At 38.8% G+C, this 20,387-nt stretch overlaps 1 protein-coding gene across 1 annotated transcript; it reads left to right on the plus strand.

Annotated features, from left to right (window-relative positions):
* Positions 1–17,899: 17,899 nt before the first annotated feature.
* Positions 17,900–19,183, plus strand: LOC149175217 (uncharacterized). The gene has a single exon (XM_089421081.1). It carries the CDS (start codon positions 17,900–17,902, stop codon positions 19,181–19,183), a length of 1,284 nt encoding a protein of 427 aa, XP_089277207.1.
* The last annotated feature ends 1,204 nt before the right edge of the window (positions 19,184–20,387 follow it).

Genomic DNA, 20,387 nt, shown 5'->3' on the forward strand with positions numbered 1-20,387 from the left:
GACATAGCTTTTGCTAAAGAAATTCATGATTTCTTGGTCATATACCTAGATGATCTCACTGCCTTTTCCAAATCAGATCAGGAACACCTAGATCATCTCAGACAAGTGTTTTTAATCTGCAGAAAATATGGTATATCACTAAACTCAAAGAAATCATTATTTGACCTAGAAGAGGGCAAGCTGTTAGGTCACATCATCTCCAAAGAAAGTATTAGAATAGATCCAGATAGAATACAAGCCATTTTGCAAGTTCCTCACCATAGAAATATCAAAGAACTTCAATATTTCCTAAGGAAAATCAACTTTCTAAGAAGATTAATACCTAATCTGGCTGAATTAGTCGGACTGCTGAACAACATGTTAAGGATTCCAAGGTCAAGTGGACAATATAAGCTAAACAAGCCTTTGAAGAAATCAAAATAGCTTTAACCAAAACACCAGTCCTTACAAGCCCAAAATTTGACGGAGACTTCATAATCTTCTCGTTTGCATTTGAGCATACTATTGCTATTGTTTTATTACAAAAAGATGACCAAGGATGTGATAACCCATAGCTCTTTTCAGCAAAGCGCTTAGGGATGCACCTTTAAAATATCAAATCATGGAAAAACAAGCTTATGCTCTTGTAAAAGCTATTAAGGACTTCATAGTTTATATCTTATTCTCACATGTAATAGCTTATGTGCCAAATACTGTTGTCAAAGATATCCTAACTCAAGAAGGAATTGAAAGCAAACGAGGCAAGTGGATAGCTAACATTTTGTAATATGACATTGAAATTAAACCAACAAAGCTGATAAAAGGACAAGGATTAACTAAACTTATGAATGAAACTAACTTTCAAGCCCTTGACATCAATGAACTGGATAATGAACAGGAGATGGCGACTCCACAGATCAACCAAGCCTTTCTACAATCACCTTGGTATGCTGATATAATTTATGTCTTGCTCAACCTGCAGGCTCCTCCAGGGTTATCCAGAACTAAGAAAAGGTTTCTAAAAATTAAAGCTTCAAAATTCTGTATTTTAGATAATGTTTTATTTTGGAAAATTCATGAAGGCATTTTACTGAGTTGCTTAACAAAGGATGATACTGACAAAGTGCTGAAAGAATTTCATGTGGGGGACTGTGGTGGACATTTTTACTGGAAATCAATTGCTGATAAAATCCTAAGGGCTGGATTTTATTGGCCCACCCTGTTTGCTGATGTCAAAAAGTTCATAACTACTTGTCATAAATATCAAATCTTTGAAGGCAAGAGGAATATTTTACCTCTACCACTTAAACCAATTTCCATTGAAAGACCATTTCAACAATGGGGTTTAGATTTCATTGGGGAAATTCGCCCTCCCTCTTCTGGCCAGCATAAATGGATTTTGACTGCCACAGACTAGTTCACCAAGTGGGTAGAAACCATTCCTTGTAGACAAGCTAATGATTCAGTAATCATGCAATTCCTAGAAACCAATATCCTGTCCAGATTTGGATGTCCTGCAAAGATTATAACTGACAATGTTGCTACTTTTAAATCCAAAAGAATGATTAATTTTTGTTAGAAATACCACATTACCCTAGGCCATTCCACAACCTATTACCCTCAAGGTAATAGTCTAGCTGAGTCTTCCAATAAAATCCTAATCAATATCATTAAGAAAGTATTGGAGGAAAACAAGAAAAACTAGCATAAGAATCTTAACAATGCACTTTGGGCAGACAGATTGACTATAAAGAGATCTATTGGAACAAGCCCCTATGAATTTGTTTATGGCATGGAGGCTGTATTCCCTTCATCTTTGGGAGTCCCTGTGATAAAGTTGCTGCAAGAAGTGCAGGTAGAACCCAATGACATTCAAAGAAGAATAAATCGAACTATACATTTGCAGCAAACTAGAGAAGAGGTATTTCAGAGATCTCAAATTCTACAAGAAAAACTCAAGAAGATATTTGACAAGAGGACTAAAGCAGAAGATTTCTTCATAGGAGACAAAGTACTGAAATGGGATTCCAGAAGGGAAGATAAAGGAAAACATGGGAAGTTTGACTTCCTGTGGAAGGGACCTTTTGCTATTCAGGATTCAAAAGGAAACAACACCTATTTTTTGAAGGGCTTGAATGGCACAGAAACAGAAGATGGACCAGTTAATGGTCGGATGCTGAAGCATTATTTTGATACAGTTTGTTGATAGGTCAGGACTCTAACTTGTACATAAGAGTGCTTATTTTTGCAGTTTATTACAGCAATAAGATGGGAAGGAATATGTAGCAAATTTTGAGAAAAAGTCAAGGAACTATGCCACCTTTTTGTGTTACCTTTTTGCTTCAAACAAAAGCTAAAGAAGAAGACTTGGGAGCTGTAAATATGAGAACAAACATTCAGACAAATTATCCAAAACAGAGCTGAAATTTTTGGAATGAGCTCATGAGAAATGTATATATGTTGCAAGGGTACAGTGTTGTTTACTTGCAGCAAAGGGGAAATTTCAGAATACAGCAAGAATTGAACATAAGGCCGGCTGACCTGCTGTTCTTTACTTTCACCAGGAAAATCCATCCCCAAGTGGAGCCAATGTTATGCTCCTATACCAATAGGTGTCATATTTCATGATTGACTGATAAAGTGCCAAATATGTTCACTCTTTCCATGCTGCAAAGGTTCCATATTTTGAAAAAATCAAAAAAATGAAAAATGAAAAGAAGGTATGCCCTAAAAGAAAAATCAAAGGGCAAAAAGAATGAAATGGTAAAAAAGAAAGCAAATGAACCCCTAATGAAGAAGACCAGGAAAGTCTGCTAGTCCAAAATGCCACTACTATTCTATTTTTGCACAGAATCTCATTGTGAGCAATCAGTTGACTCTTGTCACAGTTGATGGATGGCAAAACAGCTTAACCATGGCCAGTTCATGTTTTAAATTTCTTGTTTTAGAGATAGAGGACAAAATCTATCCAAACAGTTCAAGCTTGGCAGATAAGTAGTTAGGTAGAGAAGCAAAGGAGCTCAACAGCAAAATATGAGCCCCTGGAAGAAATAAGGGCAGACTTGGATAGTATGGCAGTTAAAAGAAAAGAAGAGAGTAAGGGTTTTCTAGTTTAAATGCACCCAAGGAAAAAGGAAGAAAAAATGTTAGGTGTAATAGGCTGGCTAGGCAGTTTTGATGTTGCAGAAGTAGGCTTATGAGTAATTTTGTTTCTCAAAGATGTTCATCTAATTGTTATCATGAGTTCCATGGTAGCTGTTTGGCTACAGATCAAATGAGGCATGTCTAACTTCCCCTCACTCTTCTCCAGAAAACACTTACTAACCTCCACCCAAGGATGTTGGGATCTGCTCAATTTCCTAGATCACTCCATTTCTTGAAAAAGTTTAAGTGAAGTCACAACTTTGCTTAGGCACAAAGCCACATTTCTTGTGTAAAATCCTTTTTCTTTCCCTTTTGCCTAAGTTGTCAAACTTTATGCTTAGCGCATTCAATTTCAAAATCCATATTAACTCCTAACCTATACTATTTAGCTCCCTAGACCTATTCCCGCTCCCGTATTATATTTATAATAAAAACCCCCCAAATATTATTATTCTCACCCCGGCTAAATTATAGCCATATGTCAACATTTTACAGGGGATTAAAGGTTTATCATAAACCTTGTAATAACCCTTCGCACGTGACCATGGGATTTATTTAATCTTTGGTTAAATAAATAACCAAACCTGCCCGATAACCAAAGGTAATACCCCTCAAAACATAAAAAAACATTGATTTAATTGATGGGCCCCACGTCATAGCCCTCCGCCAACTCCAATTACTGCCAACTGTTGGATCTAGCCCTCCTCATCCAACGGCCCAGATCAATATCGCAACCCCTCCATCGCCTGTACTTTAACACCCGGGGAACGGTGGTATTCCCGCCATACCATGGGACACGTGGCGCCCTCCCGGCATGCTCGTTGCCCCTCCTCCGATACCACCTTAGCCGATAAAGCGGTGTGGGCCAATAGCGCTTACCACCCCCACTGACACCCCCGCTGACGTCATTGCCACGTCATCCATGATGTCATCACCACGTCACCCTGCTACATGACAAAATACTTCGTCATGCTGACGTCATCTGACTAAAGAGCGCCAAAAGCCCGCCAAAGTCAATTTTTTGTTAAAAAGACACGAAAACGTCATTTTCACTCATTTTCACTTGTTTTTCTCTGCACGACTATTGCATGCGATTTACGTCCAAAGCAGCTACTCCACCATATAGTTCGCCACCCAGCCAAATCAAGTCCACAGTCTTGTCCTCCAACTCGTCCCGCAACTTGCAACCCGCACAGTGTGTTGTTAAAGACAGGTATTTTCCTTAATTTTGTTCCCAAACCCTGTGAATTTCAGTTTTCTCTACAAGTTGTCCAAAAGACCCAAATTCGAGTTCAATTCACCGTACTGCCTTCAAATATACACACTAGAACCACTGTTATTTTGCCCATTTTCCTGCAAAAGCGCCACCCCCAGTTCAAAAACACAAAAACCGAAAATGGAGGCTCTGGTGGCCCTGAACATTTCTCCCCTTAATGCACCACATAAAGAGTTGGAGTGGTTACCCTTAGCAGACAAAGATTTCCAAATTAAAGATTTAACTGGTGACAAAAACCACCTCCAGGCATTTTGTGAAATTAGAAATAGTCACAAAAGTAACTCTGATTTATATGGAATTGGGAATCAAACCTACCCATATACTACCTCCCCTCAGTCAATATTCTCCTAGATATTATCCACCTGTGTTGTGCCAATTATGAACCTGTCAAAAGAGCAGTGATGACTCCATCTGGAACTATCCTCTTTTATAATTCCTGAGTCCATCAATGAGATGTTGCACTTCAAACACACACAGCCTCTGGCTCCTCTTTCTATGGGATTCTTGCTTGAGCAAGGCTCTAAACTGCCCAATTCTAAGATAACCCATATTGCTCAAACGTTTATGAGACCAGATTGTCAGCACAAAGGCCCACCTCCCTTTCTACATGTCTGGTTCAATGAAGATGGAAGATTATTGATATGATATCCTATGTCGTGGGATTGAAGACAAGTGAATATGTTGATGAGACCACCCTAGTTTTGTTGTCCACATTTACTCCATGACAGCCCCCAGCTATCAATATGACTATGCTACTTTCATTGCCAACAAGATCCATGACCAACTCTTGAATCTAGACAGAGGAGGAGTCTTCAAGTATACTTCTTATATATATCATCTGTTCCTGTATTTCCAAACAGACAATTTTCAGCTTCCCATCAGAAAATTGGATTCTAAAGGAGAGAGGAGGTCTGTAATTTTTTAGACCTCAGTCTTCCACAATGTCCATGACTCCCCTTATACCTACTGTGAATTCATTAACTTGTTTATACATCCGGTCTCCTTTCTACTCATGAGAACTCCTCCTCCCAGACTCTCTGGTGATATGCAGAGGATTTTACAGCTCTCCAAGAACTACAGAATAGGTGACTGGTATTTCTACCAGAATCACACTGAGATTAGAATATATGGCTATGAGTTGTGCCCTTATAAGCTGCCCAAGTATGTGCCCATGAGGCTGTTTGCATTAGAATATTTCAGGCAACTAATAAATTCAGATCTAACTCACTTCTATAGTGCAAAGAAAAAGGCCCAGCTGAAAATAAGAAACCAGTTAGGCCCTTTTATCCTTAACAAAAAGGAAGCATGGCAAGATGCTGATAAAATATTGGGGGAACAACTCAAATTAAGGAAGAGCTTTTGGTGGGTACCCTATGACCCAAATGGCTTTATCGGTGAAAGAAAAGTAAAGAACAGGCTATCAACCTATAAACATTGTAGAATCCCTGATATAGAGAAATTTGCTAATCAAGCTGAGTGGGTAGAGGACACACTGATAGAAGAGCTTACTGAGCAGGAGAAAATGGAACAAGCTATGAAAAATCTAGAAAAGACTCTTGACTTGGACTCTTTTGGACAGGTATCTTTCAAACTGCCTCAACAAACCAGAGTTGACACATCCGCTGCTGGAACTTCTCAACAGCCTATACAAGAAATCACTACACCAGCTGCAGGGACATCAAAGGGAAAAGAAGTGCTAGATATAGAGCAGCACATAATGACAGATCAGCCAGTAAAATCAAAGGAACAGGGCCAAGGGCAAGGTCCTCTTGTCCAGACCATAGCACCAGAGATACCAGCATTATAGACTCCTCTAAATGAGGAAAGGGGCGGGAAAAGAGATAGAAAAGAGCCCACACCTGTAAGTGGACCTGCAGAGCAACCAGGGGCAAAAAGGCAAAGAATAAATCCTCTACAATAGAAAGCCTAAGGGGTGAGAAGGCAACCAGCCCACAGATCTCCCTAGTAATAGAAACATCCACCAGCTCTCATAGGCAGGACCCAGAAAGGCAGCATAGTGTGGAAGTTTCATCCACAAGGCCACAAAGCAAGCAAGGTTCTAATATCAAAAGAACATTCATTGACATTAAGGCCCAGAATGACCCATTGAGGCTACAACTTTATAATCAATTTCTCAAAATGACCCCTGCCAACCAGAAAAGGTTAATGTCTGCATATGATATAAAAGAAGGAAAAATGATCTTGAGCCACTTTAAGCCTAAAGTGCAGCAGCCTTAGTCAGCAGCTAACTACATTAGAACAAATCTGGAGGTCCTTGCCAAAGACATTCATCCTATGGACCAAATTGAGCTACATAAGAAAACTGGAGAAATGGTCTACTCTACGTTGGCAGATAAGGAAATGTTGGATATAAATTATAGAACTCATTGAACAACACATCTACCAAACTAGATTTGGAGAAGGCATCTTCTTTAGCTAAAGACAACAGAATAAAGTCCTTGGAAGAGATTATCATCGAGCTGGGACATGATCCCAAGGATGCCAAAGGAATTAAAGCATTGATCAAAAGGAAGGAAGAAGACATTGTCGCCCTCTGGAAACAATTGAAGCTGCCTACTACTATGCATCCACAAAATACAGGGGTTGTACAACAAAAAGCAGAGGAGGACATGATGGACCTACTTATGAAAATGAATGAGAGACTAAGTGAGACTAATCAGGTATTGGAGAAAGAATTACAAGAAAAGTAGGGAGAGTCGACCTCCGAGCCATCTCAAATAGCTCCAACATTCACAACTTCCCCTCCCACAGTTACAACAGCAGTGCCTCCCACTGTCCCAGCAACAACAGCAGGTACTTCAGCAACAACAATAGCAGCAGGCAACAACACTACCATGACCATAGAGGAGTTAATAAAAGCCATGGAAGAGCTAAAACTCCAAGTGTCAGAATTAAAAGAAGCCAAAGAGAAATTGGCAAAATTAGAAGTGAGTTATGACAAGTCCAAAATGACTGTGGCAGAAAAGACAAGAGAGGTGAAAGCATTAGAGAACAAGGTAAAATGATTGGAAAAGGAACTCTCTCTAGATAAGCCTCTGGGAGAATCAAAGGCATTTTATGGGCCAACATCAATCAATCCATCTGTAATATATGGAGATCTATTCAGGTTATATATGAGCAGATTGACTTGATAGCAGCAGCCTAGGTGGAAATTCAAAAGGCCAGAATTTTATTGGGACATATGCCCAAACAGGTCAACAGGTTAATACATTTTTTGAACATTAAAACCAGCGAAGAACTAGTAGCACTGGACATCAGAGACAGGACAGGCACCATTCTAACAATCAAAAAAGTTCTGACCATGAGAACCTTGATGCAGAATTTGGAGAGGAAGAGCCAGGACATGCAAGTGGAGGTAAATTCTTTTGTAGAGAGATTTGCAGTTTTGCCTGAAAGGGGCTTGCCAAGCCTGTTGGGAAGTAATGAACACCTACTGAGACAAGTTGAGTACACACACAAGTTAAATAAACATGTGGCTGATCAAGTAAATGCTTCATCAAGTAATCCAGGAGAGAAGGCCCTTCCATTTGGCCAAACCCTTTACAATAATTCAGAAAATCTATTCTATATTGAGCATGAAGTAAAAAATCTTTTTACAGTCCAGCCTAACTTCTACAAGTACACAGACGGTGATGATACTTTGAGAAGGCTGCAAAGACATTAGTTACCAGAGGAGCATTGGTGGCAAAGCATGTTGCAAATTCTATAAACATATTTCTGGTATCTTTTATATCCCTGGTGAATCAAAAGTCTTGGTACCATATGCCATAAAGAGGAGAATAGGAATGGATGAGAGTTATGTGGGGCAACAATGTATTGAATCAAAATTAAATGGACCTGAAGAATATGGGGCAGCAGCATGGAATATCAGTGGAAGCAGCCGCCAGCCGACTCATCGAGCTTACAGCCAGCACATCGCACCAACTAAGCGGCCAGCATAATAGAATTTACTTCTTCATTTATTTCTCCTTGTTTCCAAGATTATTTTTTTCTCCTTTTGAGTACGTAGAATGAACTATTGCTAGATATTATCTCATTGAGATATTTTGTAAACATTTTTGTACAAATACCTCCCCAAGTTAAGTATTCGGGGTTGATGATACATTTCTTAGACTGCGCTGTAACTCCGAAAACCTTCTGAATACAAAAGCTGTTGGAATCCATTGTTGTTGGACTCTCTGGATGTGGAATTGATAGCAAAGGACTATGTTACAAAATTCTTGAATCATCTTATGGATCAATAAGTCCCTTTTACTTATGTTTTCAGTTTCTGTTTTTACTATATCATATATGTTTCATGATCTGAATAATAGAGAAAAAGAATAACTCTGAATTTGCTTGTTTTCACTCTGTGTTCAATCTCTATTATTATTAATGTTTTCTTCAGAATTAGCATAAGCAGGAATTCTTAACTGCTCCTGTTTCCCCTGGTTCTTGCATCTTGAATATTAACTAAGGAATTCTTAACTTCTCCCTAGCAATAATCATTCACTTTCCCTCTGTTTGCATGATGAAGGATTCTTAATTTCCTTTCACCCACTGACTCCATCCCATCTGATATCAGCTTATAAATTGTCCAATGATTGATTACCTTGCTCTGTAGTACCAACCTTTGTCAAAGAAACCATATCCAATAGTTCATCCTCACGGACTCTATTAGCCCAATGGACTGAAATTCTCAGATTTACAACCCTATTCAATTGAATATCACCATCCAAAAATCAAACAAACCCTTGTACTTCATAACTAGCCTAATATACCTCAAAACAATGCTAAATCATAAAGAGAGAGACCTCTCTGGATGTAGATAGGCTAGAATCTGTGTCTAAAAGATTGGTCTGTGGTTACCTCGGTCGTATTCCCTGTTTTATAACTTTTGGGGAACAACCTTAGTGATAACAGGGCCGAGGGGGTTGATGGCAAAAGTATGTGTGGAAGAAATAACAGATAAGCCTATGGTCAGTGGGGCCAAGTTCCTTTCTTCTAAAATCGACTACGATCTAGGACAAACCCTTGCGATTCTGTCATGATTTCATACACTTCTCGAAGTTTGGTTCACGATTTAATAGAAAAGGGGTTCTATAGTACTAGATTATATGTCACACTTGGTACTTGAAGGAATATGTATGATGTTTATGGTTAGCGATATGGGTTCAATCTTCGTCAACTCTATGCGTTTGTTAGATACGATATGTGGTTCCATTATAAGATAGCATTTGTCTCTTATAATTCTTGAACTGTTTCTGTTGTTGTTTCTTCTGAGCCGATGGTAGAAGAACTATCTTAGAAGGGTTTTCGAAATCATTGTCCTGTTATTGCTTGGAACTTTTTTAAGCTATGTACTTTACAACACACAGAACAAGTAAAAAATTAACAGTATACAGTTTTGGTCATCGATTTAATAAGATAGTATCAATACTTGCTTTAACCATGAAAACTTACTCATAATGAACAATAGAATATACTTACTACATATCTATTCCTCAAAACAACAGAATATACTTCGTAATTTAGTTGTGATGATAATCATTCGTTCTTGGTTAAAAGTAATGTTTTTCTAATAATGAATAATGAACACAGAATTTGTCACTTATCTATTTTTATTTGTTTATAACCGTATAGATACTTTATGTTCTTGGAATGTCTCACCACCCAGCCACAGACCTGGAAATTACGTCCAGAGTGCCCCTTTGAGCACTTCCTGCTCCTGATAGTCACTGGGCGGATACAGTCTAGTATCTTGGGCTTCAAGACTACAGTCCACCCTCAAGTTGCATACCAGTTCAACTATTAGTCATAGTTCTTTCCCACTGGTTACTTGTGCCCAGCTCAAGGAAAAAATCTCAGCAGCATTTCCCCTTCTTTCTTCCTCTTTCCCCTTCTTTCCCTTTCTTCCCTCTTGGGAAGGAAAGATGAACAACTGTCTCTAACTCTCTCAGGAGTTATGTAACTATTTCATTTAGTTCTTTAACAAACTGCTTAAATTTCTTAAATAAAAAATAACAAGATGTTCTCGCTTTTCAGCCTTAATCCTTCAACAAACTGTGTTAAGAAAAGTAAAAGTTTTGAAGTAATACGTAAAACTTGGTAAGAAAAAATAAATGTTTGTGTAGAATAGGGTGTTACAGCTTCCCCCCCTTATGAGGAACACTGTCTTTGGTGTTCTTCTAAGAAAATAATGTCAGATAGGCTTTCTGCATAGTCTCCTCTTCTTCCCAAGTAGCATCTTCTTGGCCAAATTGCTTCCATTGAACTTTAACCTAGGTGATGGCTTGTTTCCGCAAGATGGTCTCTCCGATCGAGAATATGAAGAGGTTTTGCCCGAAACTCTCCCTCTCATTCGAGCTGCGCAATTTACAATTTGCTATCAAAATTGTACAAAACAACAATTCAATGTTACCTATTTAATTGTTTTATTACCTGTATATTTTCCCAGTTAATTATATGTTGAGGATTGTCCACATATTTTTTTAACAAGGAGACATGGAAGACATTGTGGACCAAAATGTGGCTAGGGAGTGCTAATTTGTATGCCACTGGTCCAATTCGTTCCAATATTTGGAATGATCCACAGTATCGAGGTGCCAACGTAGCGCAACCCTTCCACTGTAAAGTACTTTTCCGGAGTTTGATTTTCAAATACACATGATCCCCCAATTGGAATTATTTATGTGTCCTTTTCTTATCTACATAAACATTTTGCCTATCCTGAGCAACTTTTAAGTTCTGTCAGACCTTTTTAACTGTAGCCTCCATTTCAGCTAACGTATCAGGACCCAATGCTAACTTATTAACTGGACTATTCCAAATTGTGGATACCTAACACTTTATTCCATACAACACCTCAAAAGGGCTCATGCCCAATGATTCACGATGTTCGTTATTATAGACGAACTCTACCAGGTGGAGGTAGTCCTCTCACTTGCACAGTTGTTGGATTACGAACATCCTTAACATGTCTTCCAGGACTTGATTCACTCACTCTATTTAGCCATCCGTATGTTGATGGTAGGCATTACTTAATTGAATATGGGTACCTAACCCAGCAAAGATGGTTTTCCAAAATGTGGATGTAAATTTTGCATCTCTGTCAGAAATTACTACCCTGGGTATCTCGTGTAACCAGAAAATTTCCCTCAACAATATGTCTGTGATTTCTAAATTCTTGTAGGTGAATTTCACAAATATGAAATAAGCAGTTTTACTTAACTTTTCCACTACCACCATAATTGAGTCATGTTATTTCTTAGTGCAAGGTAACCCTATGATGAAGTCTAGAGTGATCATCTCCCATTTGCACTCAGAAATGGGTAGCAACTGCAATAGACCAGCAGGGTGCTGATGCTCCGCCTTCACCAGCTGGCACTCTAAACATTTTGATAAGTATTCTGCAACATCCTTCCTTAAACCTGGCCAGAAATAATTTTTCCTAATGGTAGCCAATAGTTTCTGGTATCTTGGGTGAGCGATGTAAGGATTCCTATGAAATTCATCCAATAACAATTGTTTGACATAATTTTGGTTGGGAACATATATGTTGTTTCTGAATGTTAACAATTTGTCTAGGTTTATACCATAACTAGACTGTTTCCCTCTCTTTTGAACTTCCGATGTTTGCTGCCAAAGGAATTCATAGTCTGGGTCTTTGAGGGATAATTACTACAGTATAAGTTATTAAGCATAAACAAAATCTTGATATATATATTACATGTGTAAAGTAACATGGTTCAAGTTTTAAATGACCACACGTAACATTTTGATTAACACACATTCTATGCAAATTGAAATTGTTATTTATGTAATGATTTTGCTATAATTAATTTTATTACATAGTTCACATGATTCAATTTAATGATTCTATATCCTAACCCATTAAACCTTGGATTCCCAACCCCAAGAGATGGCGGGAGTGAACTTCTGGATAATTCTTGTTGCTCTCCAGTTGTTCATCACTTTATGGGTAAGGTCGCACCATCGATGGTTCTCCATGGTTCAACTTCATCGAACGGTTAAAAGTAATTCCTTTAACTCCTTTCTCCGCTGCATCCTCAAGAACTTTCGGCATTTCTTTCTCTGTCTGGCAGAGTTTCCATGCTCCGACTCATGGCTTTGAGGTTTCTCTCTAGTTCGCCTCTACTTCTACTTGTTGTTGACAATACCTCCCTTGCTTAGTCGCATTTCCTCCCTGGCTACTTGCTGGGTGATTAGTTCATATGAAAATGGCTCTAGTGTTTCTTCCTTGGAGGTTTTCATGCATCTTACCCACTCAGGTAATGTAATGTCTATTTGTTTTTAGCATCCTTTTGTTGTTTCAGTCATTTGATGGCTCCTCTTTTCTAACAATATCTTCTATTTTGCATTTTGCGGAGCGTTTCCAGCAGTGGGCGAATGGCCTCTCCAGGTTGAAACCCTACCTCACTATGCCGGTCTGCGGATTTACAATTTCAAGGTTGCTCCCAACCTCTGGGTAAAGTGAAAGAGATTCTGGAATTTGCTTGGTTTGCAGGGTTAAGTGTCTTTAAGAGTTTTAATGGCTTGACTTGCCAGTTATTGAAAGGTCCGTAAAATTTTTCATAGAACTTGGCAGTAGTTGCTTTAGGTATTCTGAATTCTAGAGTATAGACATCCACAACACTATATTTCTCAGCTCTACTCCTAAGCCATCATTTTTGTTTAAAATAAGTTCTGGGTGTGCAAACCCGAAATCGGTTGCTAGTTTCTCTTGGAATCAAGTTGTAATTTAACTTGTGAAACTTGTGGATGGATGATTTATTACACTAAATCTCTGAGCCTTGTATGTTCATTTATTATTTATATATGCATGTTGGAAGGGTTTCCAATTTCTTCGTGGCATTGATCTGATAAGGTTCTTTTACAGTTGGCTCGACCTGCTCTAGTATTATGAAGCCTTTAATCAGTTAACCAATTCTTAATATCTGGTATTTTACGCAAGTTTATTATCTGCCTCATTGTTAAATTCCGCACTCAAATCTGCTATGCAGTTGGGGTTTACCCAAACGTTAACAATAATTTACTTTATGTGTTTTCTACTGTTATTACTACAGCATAGACATGATAGACTTATTTTCTGGCAGTTTCATACATATCTTGAGTTATATCTCTATTTCTCTACGATGATTTCTGCAAGGTATTTGTAATAAATCCTTATTTTACCTTATTTCTTAAAGGAGTTTATTTTGGGTTTCCCTTTTTAAATGTACCCTTTAAGCTAGATTAGCCGCAGGATTTAGTCTGTCAACTTTGCTTGTTTTCTTTTCATAACTAAAGGGTCTGAAAGGGCAGAAACTCTACCATGGTACTTTTCCTATATGGGATGTCAGCAATCGTAATGTTTCCTTCCTAGAACTGAAAATTCTTTTGTCAAAAGGCTTCCTAACAGTTTCATTATTCTCAGAGAGTTTCTTACTTTTCTATCTTTCGTACTTAAAGATTTATACATAAAAAATTCCAATTTATTTTACAGTTTTTCCTCTATGTTCTTTTGTTAAAAATGTTACACTCACTACTAGCCAACTAATATGCAAAAATATGTCTAAAGGCTGACATAGGATTTTTACTGTAATACCCATCTATTACTTTCAAGCAAAAATCAGAGTTCTAATTTTGACAATATATTTCATATTTGAGAGTTTTAGATACTTATCTGGTTCTATAGAATTCCATTGTTGTCCTCATGGACCAAATTTCAACTATAAGTTGACAAGTTTCCTCCCAACCATGAGACTCGCTTTCAGGAAAATTCTCCCCCCATGCTGTTGCTCACATGACAGATGATTTCCTATCAGACTAACAGTCTTATCATTTACAGTTATCTGGTCTTACCCAGACTTAGCTCCTGGACCCGTCTCACATATCAGCTGAAAAACATCTCCTTTTTCTTCTTCTTTCTTCATCTCAGGTATCAATACCCTCTTGATTTCTTTTTGGACAATAAATCTTCAATGAAATACTTAAGGATAAGTAACTACTTATCCTAACTACTTTGACATGTGAGAGTCACAAAATTTGTTATCACTCAAACATTTGTTTTATGCATAACTTAATTAAAATCTTAAATATATATATTTAAATAATAATAATAAATATTTACAATCACGGAATACATCACAGTATTCATTGAAAATCAAAGAAGAAAAATTAACTGACTTATCTTCGGTATAAATATAGGTACTCAAACAGAGCGGACATCCCATCTCTGTATTGAGAATTGTTTGTTTAATTTAGCCCCTGTCACTGCATCTTAGGCTAACTGTTTTTGTTGAAAAAGTGGGGAATAAGCTCAAGATGTTGTGTTCGTTGTTTTCTGAAGGCACGAGAGATAAAGTTGCGGCAAAACTGCAAGTGGGAAATGGTATAATTGAAAATAATGGTATTATAATTGGCCTGGCGGTGGTTATTGAGTCGTATCCAAGGCTTCGTTAGCACTTCCACGGAAGTAATAAAGGTGCTTACGTTATGTGCGTTTGTTTTTTAAGGTGTTAAGGGTTTATTTAAAAAAAATTAATGATATTTATTAACGTTTAATATCTACATGAATTGCCCATGGGGCTTTGGATTGACGGTGAATGGGTGTCTTGTTGAGGCACTCCTTGCGATAGGTCATCGGTTCAAATCCCCCGTGGGTACTTAGGTTAGTCTTATCTTAGAAAAAAAAAAATATATATCTACATGAATTAAAGTTTTTAATATTGTTATATTCTAATTATTTATATATAAATTTATTCAAGTTGGTAATTTGATTTTTTTAAATAAAAAACAATAAAAAAATGATGCTCAATTTTATATAGGTCCCATTAGTAGTGGACAATTCCAATGATAGTGTAGACTATCCAAGTGGCTCAATGGTGACCAAAAACATTCGGATGAGCAGTTCAGCTGTAATGTCGCGAGCAGCAACTGCACTTGTTTGATGCCGACCTTCGATTTAATGTATACGACGAATATATTTTCGGAATATCGAATATCATTTGTCAATTCAAGAATATTACTTTATCTTAACACAAGTCATTTTCGTTTTCAATAGGAGACACACAAATTCAATATATATATATATATATATATATATATATATATATATATATATATTCGCTAGTATTTGCTGGTCTTGGGTCAATTGTTTCAGTTTCCAGAGTTTCTGTTTTATATCTAAACCATGTACAGATTTCCGGTGTAAACTGGGACCATGGTGGTGCATATGTGACATGTGCTTCTGTTGCTGTTTTACATGCCAGACCGAATTCTCATGAAGTTGTTTTCTTCTATGGCCATCCTCTAACTAGCAACCGAATTTCTGTCTTTGAATTTACCTCTTTTCTCTGCTTACTGTATCTGGTATTAGACCTCTAGTATTTTTTTCGTTTTCATTTGGAACGATTTTAAATTTTACCACCTTGGGACTAGCAGTATTAATGGCCTTTATCTTCTCCAGACCGGTATAGGACGGATATAAATGAGGGTTGGTCATTAACGTCGTCGATAGTTTATGAAATCCTACCTGCAGAATCTATCTATATCTTGAGGATATCTTTGAGGGTGGCTGGCATGTTTTTTTAATCAGACTTTCCTCTTCGAGTTAATGCTCAGCCCATCCCGAGGCGTACTTTGATTGTACTGTCTGAAGTTTCCTTTAGGTAGAACCATCCTTTTCCTGTCCTCCACCCTGTACGCCTCTTTCCAATGTTGATAGTGGTGTACGTCCAAATCCATTTTTAGTCTTTCCTTGGGTTTTATTGAGGTCATGTACCAGACCTTTTCTTCTGATGGAATTAAAATCTGACTCATCAGCCACGGAGGCTATGGTCCACATGGCCATACAGGCTGAATCACTCCATAATAAAGCCAGACCGTCTTCTGATTGGCCTTCCACCTTGGATGATATGCTGGTTCATCCTTCCAACCCTCCACATGTTTCAGAAGTTGAAAAAATCAACTTGGAAATGTTCCTTCTGAAGTCCGCTCTCGCAAATCTCATAAGCCGGCAAAGACTTCACAACCTCCGGGAGCTATTCGGATTGACAGTTTACAGTTGACTGAGCGTATTGATAGTCTTCAAGATAAAGCCTTAATTGGGCGGTGGCATTTCCCGGAGCTGAATGACAATCAGATGAGAGACTGGCTAGAAGCTCAGTGGAAACCCATCATCGGGTATATCCCGATTATTGCTAAGCTTTTGAAAGAATGGTTTTGTTTCCATTTTCTTAATGCAGGGGATCTGGAAGCCATTTTAAAACATCAATGGGTATATGGCCGTAGTTTTCTTTCTCTGCACAAGTGGTATCTGGGATTTAATCCCCTTAGAAACACTCCTTCTAATAATCTTATTTGGATGAAACTTCCGGGTCTACCTCTGGAATTCTGGTCTTCTGAGACTCTTACTGAGATTGGTAACGCTGTTGGAAGATGTGTTTATGTTGACCCCTGGTGTCGGGGGGAGAAAGACAAGCGTATTGCCTGGATTCTGATTGATAGATCTTTCAGAGGTGGGTTCCCGGAGCATATCGACATCAGCTGGAGAGAATTGTCGATCAGACAGAGATTGGACTTCTGGGGTGTGCCTTTTAGGTGTGCTGCGTGTCATCATACTAGACACCTCATCAAGCATTGCCCGAGTAGGAGAGCATTGGGTCGAAAGCATCATCGCCTCACAAAATTTTCAGAATTTCCTTTTAGCTCACAGGGTCCTGTTAAGATATCAGAGAAATCTATTTCCCCAATTATCTCTCCTCGTCCCCTCAGTTCAGATTCTCCGATCGCTGTTCATCAGAATACTCCCACTCGGCCAATTGTTTCTGATCCTTTACTCCGGATATCACCGTCTATGCCGGAATTGGAGACTGCCTCCGAGTATGAGATGCCCCTTCCTCCGAATCATCCTATGGAACCGATCGGGGATCAAAATGTCCCGATTTTGCCTCCTATTCCACTCTCTTCTGTCATATCTGATCACCGTACCCATCGATATCCGCTATCACCTCTTGTTATTGAATCCTCTCCTGGGGATAAAGGCACCGATCCTTTGATAACTCCCACTCCTGCTAACTCTCCGTCTCAATCGCCTATCAACTCGATTGGTAGCGATTTAGACTTTATGTTATCCAAGAAATCTCTTGATCTTGTACCCCTCACTGTTCATAAGCCGAAGTCTCCTACTTCTCCAAGGATCAGCCCTTCTTCTGCTATGAATATCACTGTAAGAAGGAAGAACAACAGGGGAAGTAGGCATTTCAGGGGGAGGGGTATTGTTTCTGATTGCTGTTTCAGGAATCTTTCGCTGGTGGATGTTCCCATTACTGATGTCTCTATTGACAGGCCTCTTAGAGCTGGAAAGGCCGATCTTCCTTCAAAATGAATTTTATATTATCAGTAAATATTCGAGGCCTGGGAGCAGACCTGAAGTACTTGGCCTTAAGAAACCTTTTTTTGTCTAAGAGTCCTAAAATCATTTTAATCCAAGAAACTATGCATCCGGTACCAGTCACTATATCCTATTTTCGGAAAATGCTTCCTCAATGGCACATCTCTGCTATTGATGCCGTAGGATTATCTGGTGGTCTAGCTGTTTTGTGGGATCCTCAGTGGATATGTGCGAAGGCATACAGTTGCATAGCAGGCATTCTTATTTCTGCACATGTTAGAGGTCTTAGATGTCCCATTAACATTCTGAACATATATGCTCCATACAGGAACCGATCAGCATTTTGGGAAGGACTATTTGCATCGGAAGTATTTGATATTGATTCACTGTTGATTGCAGGTGACCTTAATATTACTTTCAGCTCGGATGAAATATGGGGGAAAAGTAAGAGAATGGATCCAAATGCTACTATGATCAGGAATGAATTTCTTATGAAGAATTTCATTGACATACTTCCGCCCACTATACTGCCCACCTGGGACAATGGAAGGTGCGAAGAGGCTTTCATTGCAAAACGGATAGACAGATTCCTTATACATGCCTCCCTGATAGATATCCTCGGCATGCCTTTTTCTTTGGTAGAAAACTGCTTCATATCGGACCACCGGCCGATAGTTTTGGGATGGAAGTCTATGGGAATCAGGAAAGGAATCCCCTTTAAATTCAATAGGCAATGTCTAGAGGAGCCCGATTTTAAAGACACTGTTGTTAAAGCGTGGCGAGAGTTTGCAGCAAGCGGAGATGGTTCTCATCAGATGAATTTTATGAACAAGATGATCAGAATCCGGAAAATTGTTAAAGAATGGCAGTATCAGAAAAGACAATCCAATAGAAAAGAACTTCAAGACATCCAAAAGGATCTAGATAATTTTGCAAATTCTACGGATTATGACTCTTTATCCTTTGAAAGGAGACAACACATCAAGAGTCTCCAAAAAAAGAAACTACTTCTTCTGAAGAAGGAAGAAATTTTCTGGCGCCTGAAAAGCAGGGCCACATGGATGAAAGAAGGCGATAAAAACTCAAAGTTCTTCCACAAATTCGCCAATGCCAAAAGGGTCAAAAACACAATATGGAAAATTAGTGATGGGAATGGAGGCTATTTACACTCTCAACAAGACATATCAAAGGAAGCCGTGGCTCATTTCAAAAAGCAATATCAAAGAATGGAAAATAGAAGTTTCCAGGATATATTATGGGGGATAGAATTTTACCCTGTGATGTTTGATAATGAAAAAAACGATCAACTTTTACAGCCTATTTCAGAGGAGGAATTGAAGGCGACTATGAAATCTTTCAGCCGGGACAAGAGCCCTGGACCTGACTGATCCAGGTGGATGTTGGTGGCCACCCACCTATCCCATTTGGACCCCCACAACTGTCTCTTTCAGTTTTTTAGTTTCCTTAATTATAGCATAGTTTACTATTTTTAGCAGTTTTTCGGGTCCTAAACTTCCGGAGCCGTTTTGAGGCCCTAAACGACGTTTTTTGGGAAATCCACCGCCAGCGATTTTTTTGATAAAAATCGTCTTTTCCGTCGTAGTCCTCGAAGAGATCTTCCCAACGGGCTATCATGCGCGTCAAACAGAGATAGTACGACCAATTCGCATCCCCGGGAAGTTGATGTACCAACTTACCCAAAAACGGGGCCCACAATCTGGCGTTTCATCTTCTAGGGTTAGGTTTTGGAATGTGAAGGGTTTTCCATTGTTTCTCAACAATAAATAGGCCCTTGAGCCTCATTGTAACACAGTTCGAAACAGTTCAGAGGCACGTAGCCGACACATCTCTTCTCAGAGATAAGCTACCATCGCCCTAGCTGGTTTATTTCTATTTGTAAGCATATTTCAATATTCTCCATTAATGAAATGAAGTATTATTTCCGCTGCATCTCTATTTTTATGGTTATCGCATCTCTATATTTATGGTTATCTCTGTAATCTATTGCATTCCTACTTAAATCCGGATCAGTGGTATCAGAGCGGTCTGCTTTTTCTCTGTTTTTCTTTGCATGTCCCCAACGAGGTCGGGATATAAGGAGTTAGGGCTTGAATTGGTCGAACCTTTGCAAGACCAGCCTCGCAAATCTCGACGACCTCTCATGGCGGATGAGAAGAAAGACGAGGGGGCAGGAGATCCTATCATAATATTGCTCGAAGAAGCCCTCGAGCGACAAAGGAACGCGATGATGGACAACTTTGCCCAAATCCTTCAGCGGCTACCTAGAGGCGACACATCGGCTTCCAACAGTTACTCTGGAAATGCCACACCATTTAAGGTACAAGTAAATTTTGAAATCCCCATCTTCGAGGGTCAAATAGATGCAGATGCCGTAGATAAATGGTTAAATCTGCTCGATGGGTATTTTTCTGTTCATGAATTTTCAAGTCGGGAAAAGATTGTTTTCGCTCTTCTCAAAGCAGCCCCCCACGTCAAGGACTGGTGGGAAACCTACTGCGAACAGAAAGATGAAAGTACACGCTCACTATTTTCAGCCGCACCCACTTGGAGTGACTTCCGAGATGCCATCAA

This window comes from Pinus tabuliformis, chromosome 4_1 (genome assembly GCF_031772625.1).
Source record: "Pinus tabuliformis cultivar Carrire ecotype Pingquan chromosome 4_1, CPIR1, whole genome shotgun sequence".
NCBI lineage: Eukaryota > Viridiplantae > Streptophyta > Pinopsida > Pinales > Pinaceae > Pinus > Pinus tabuliformis.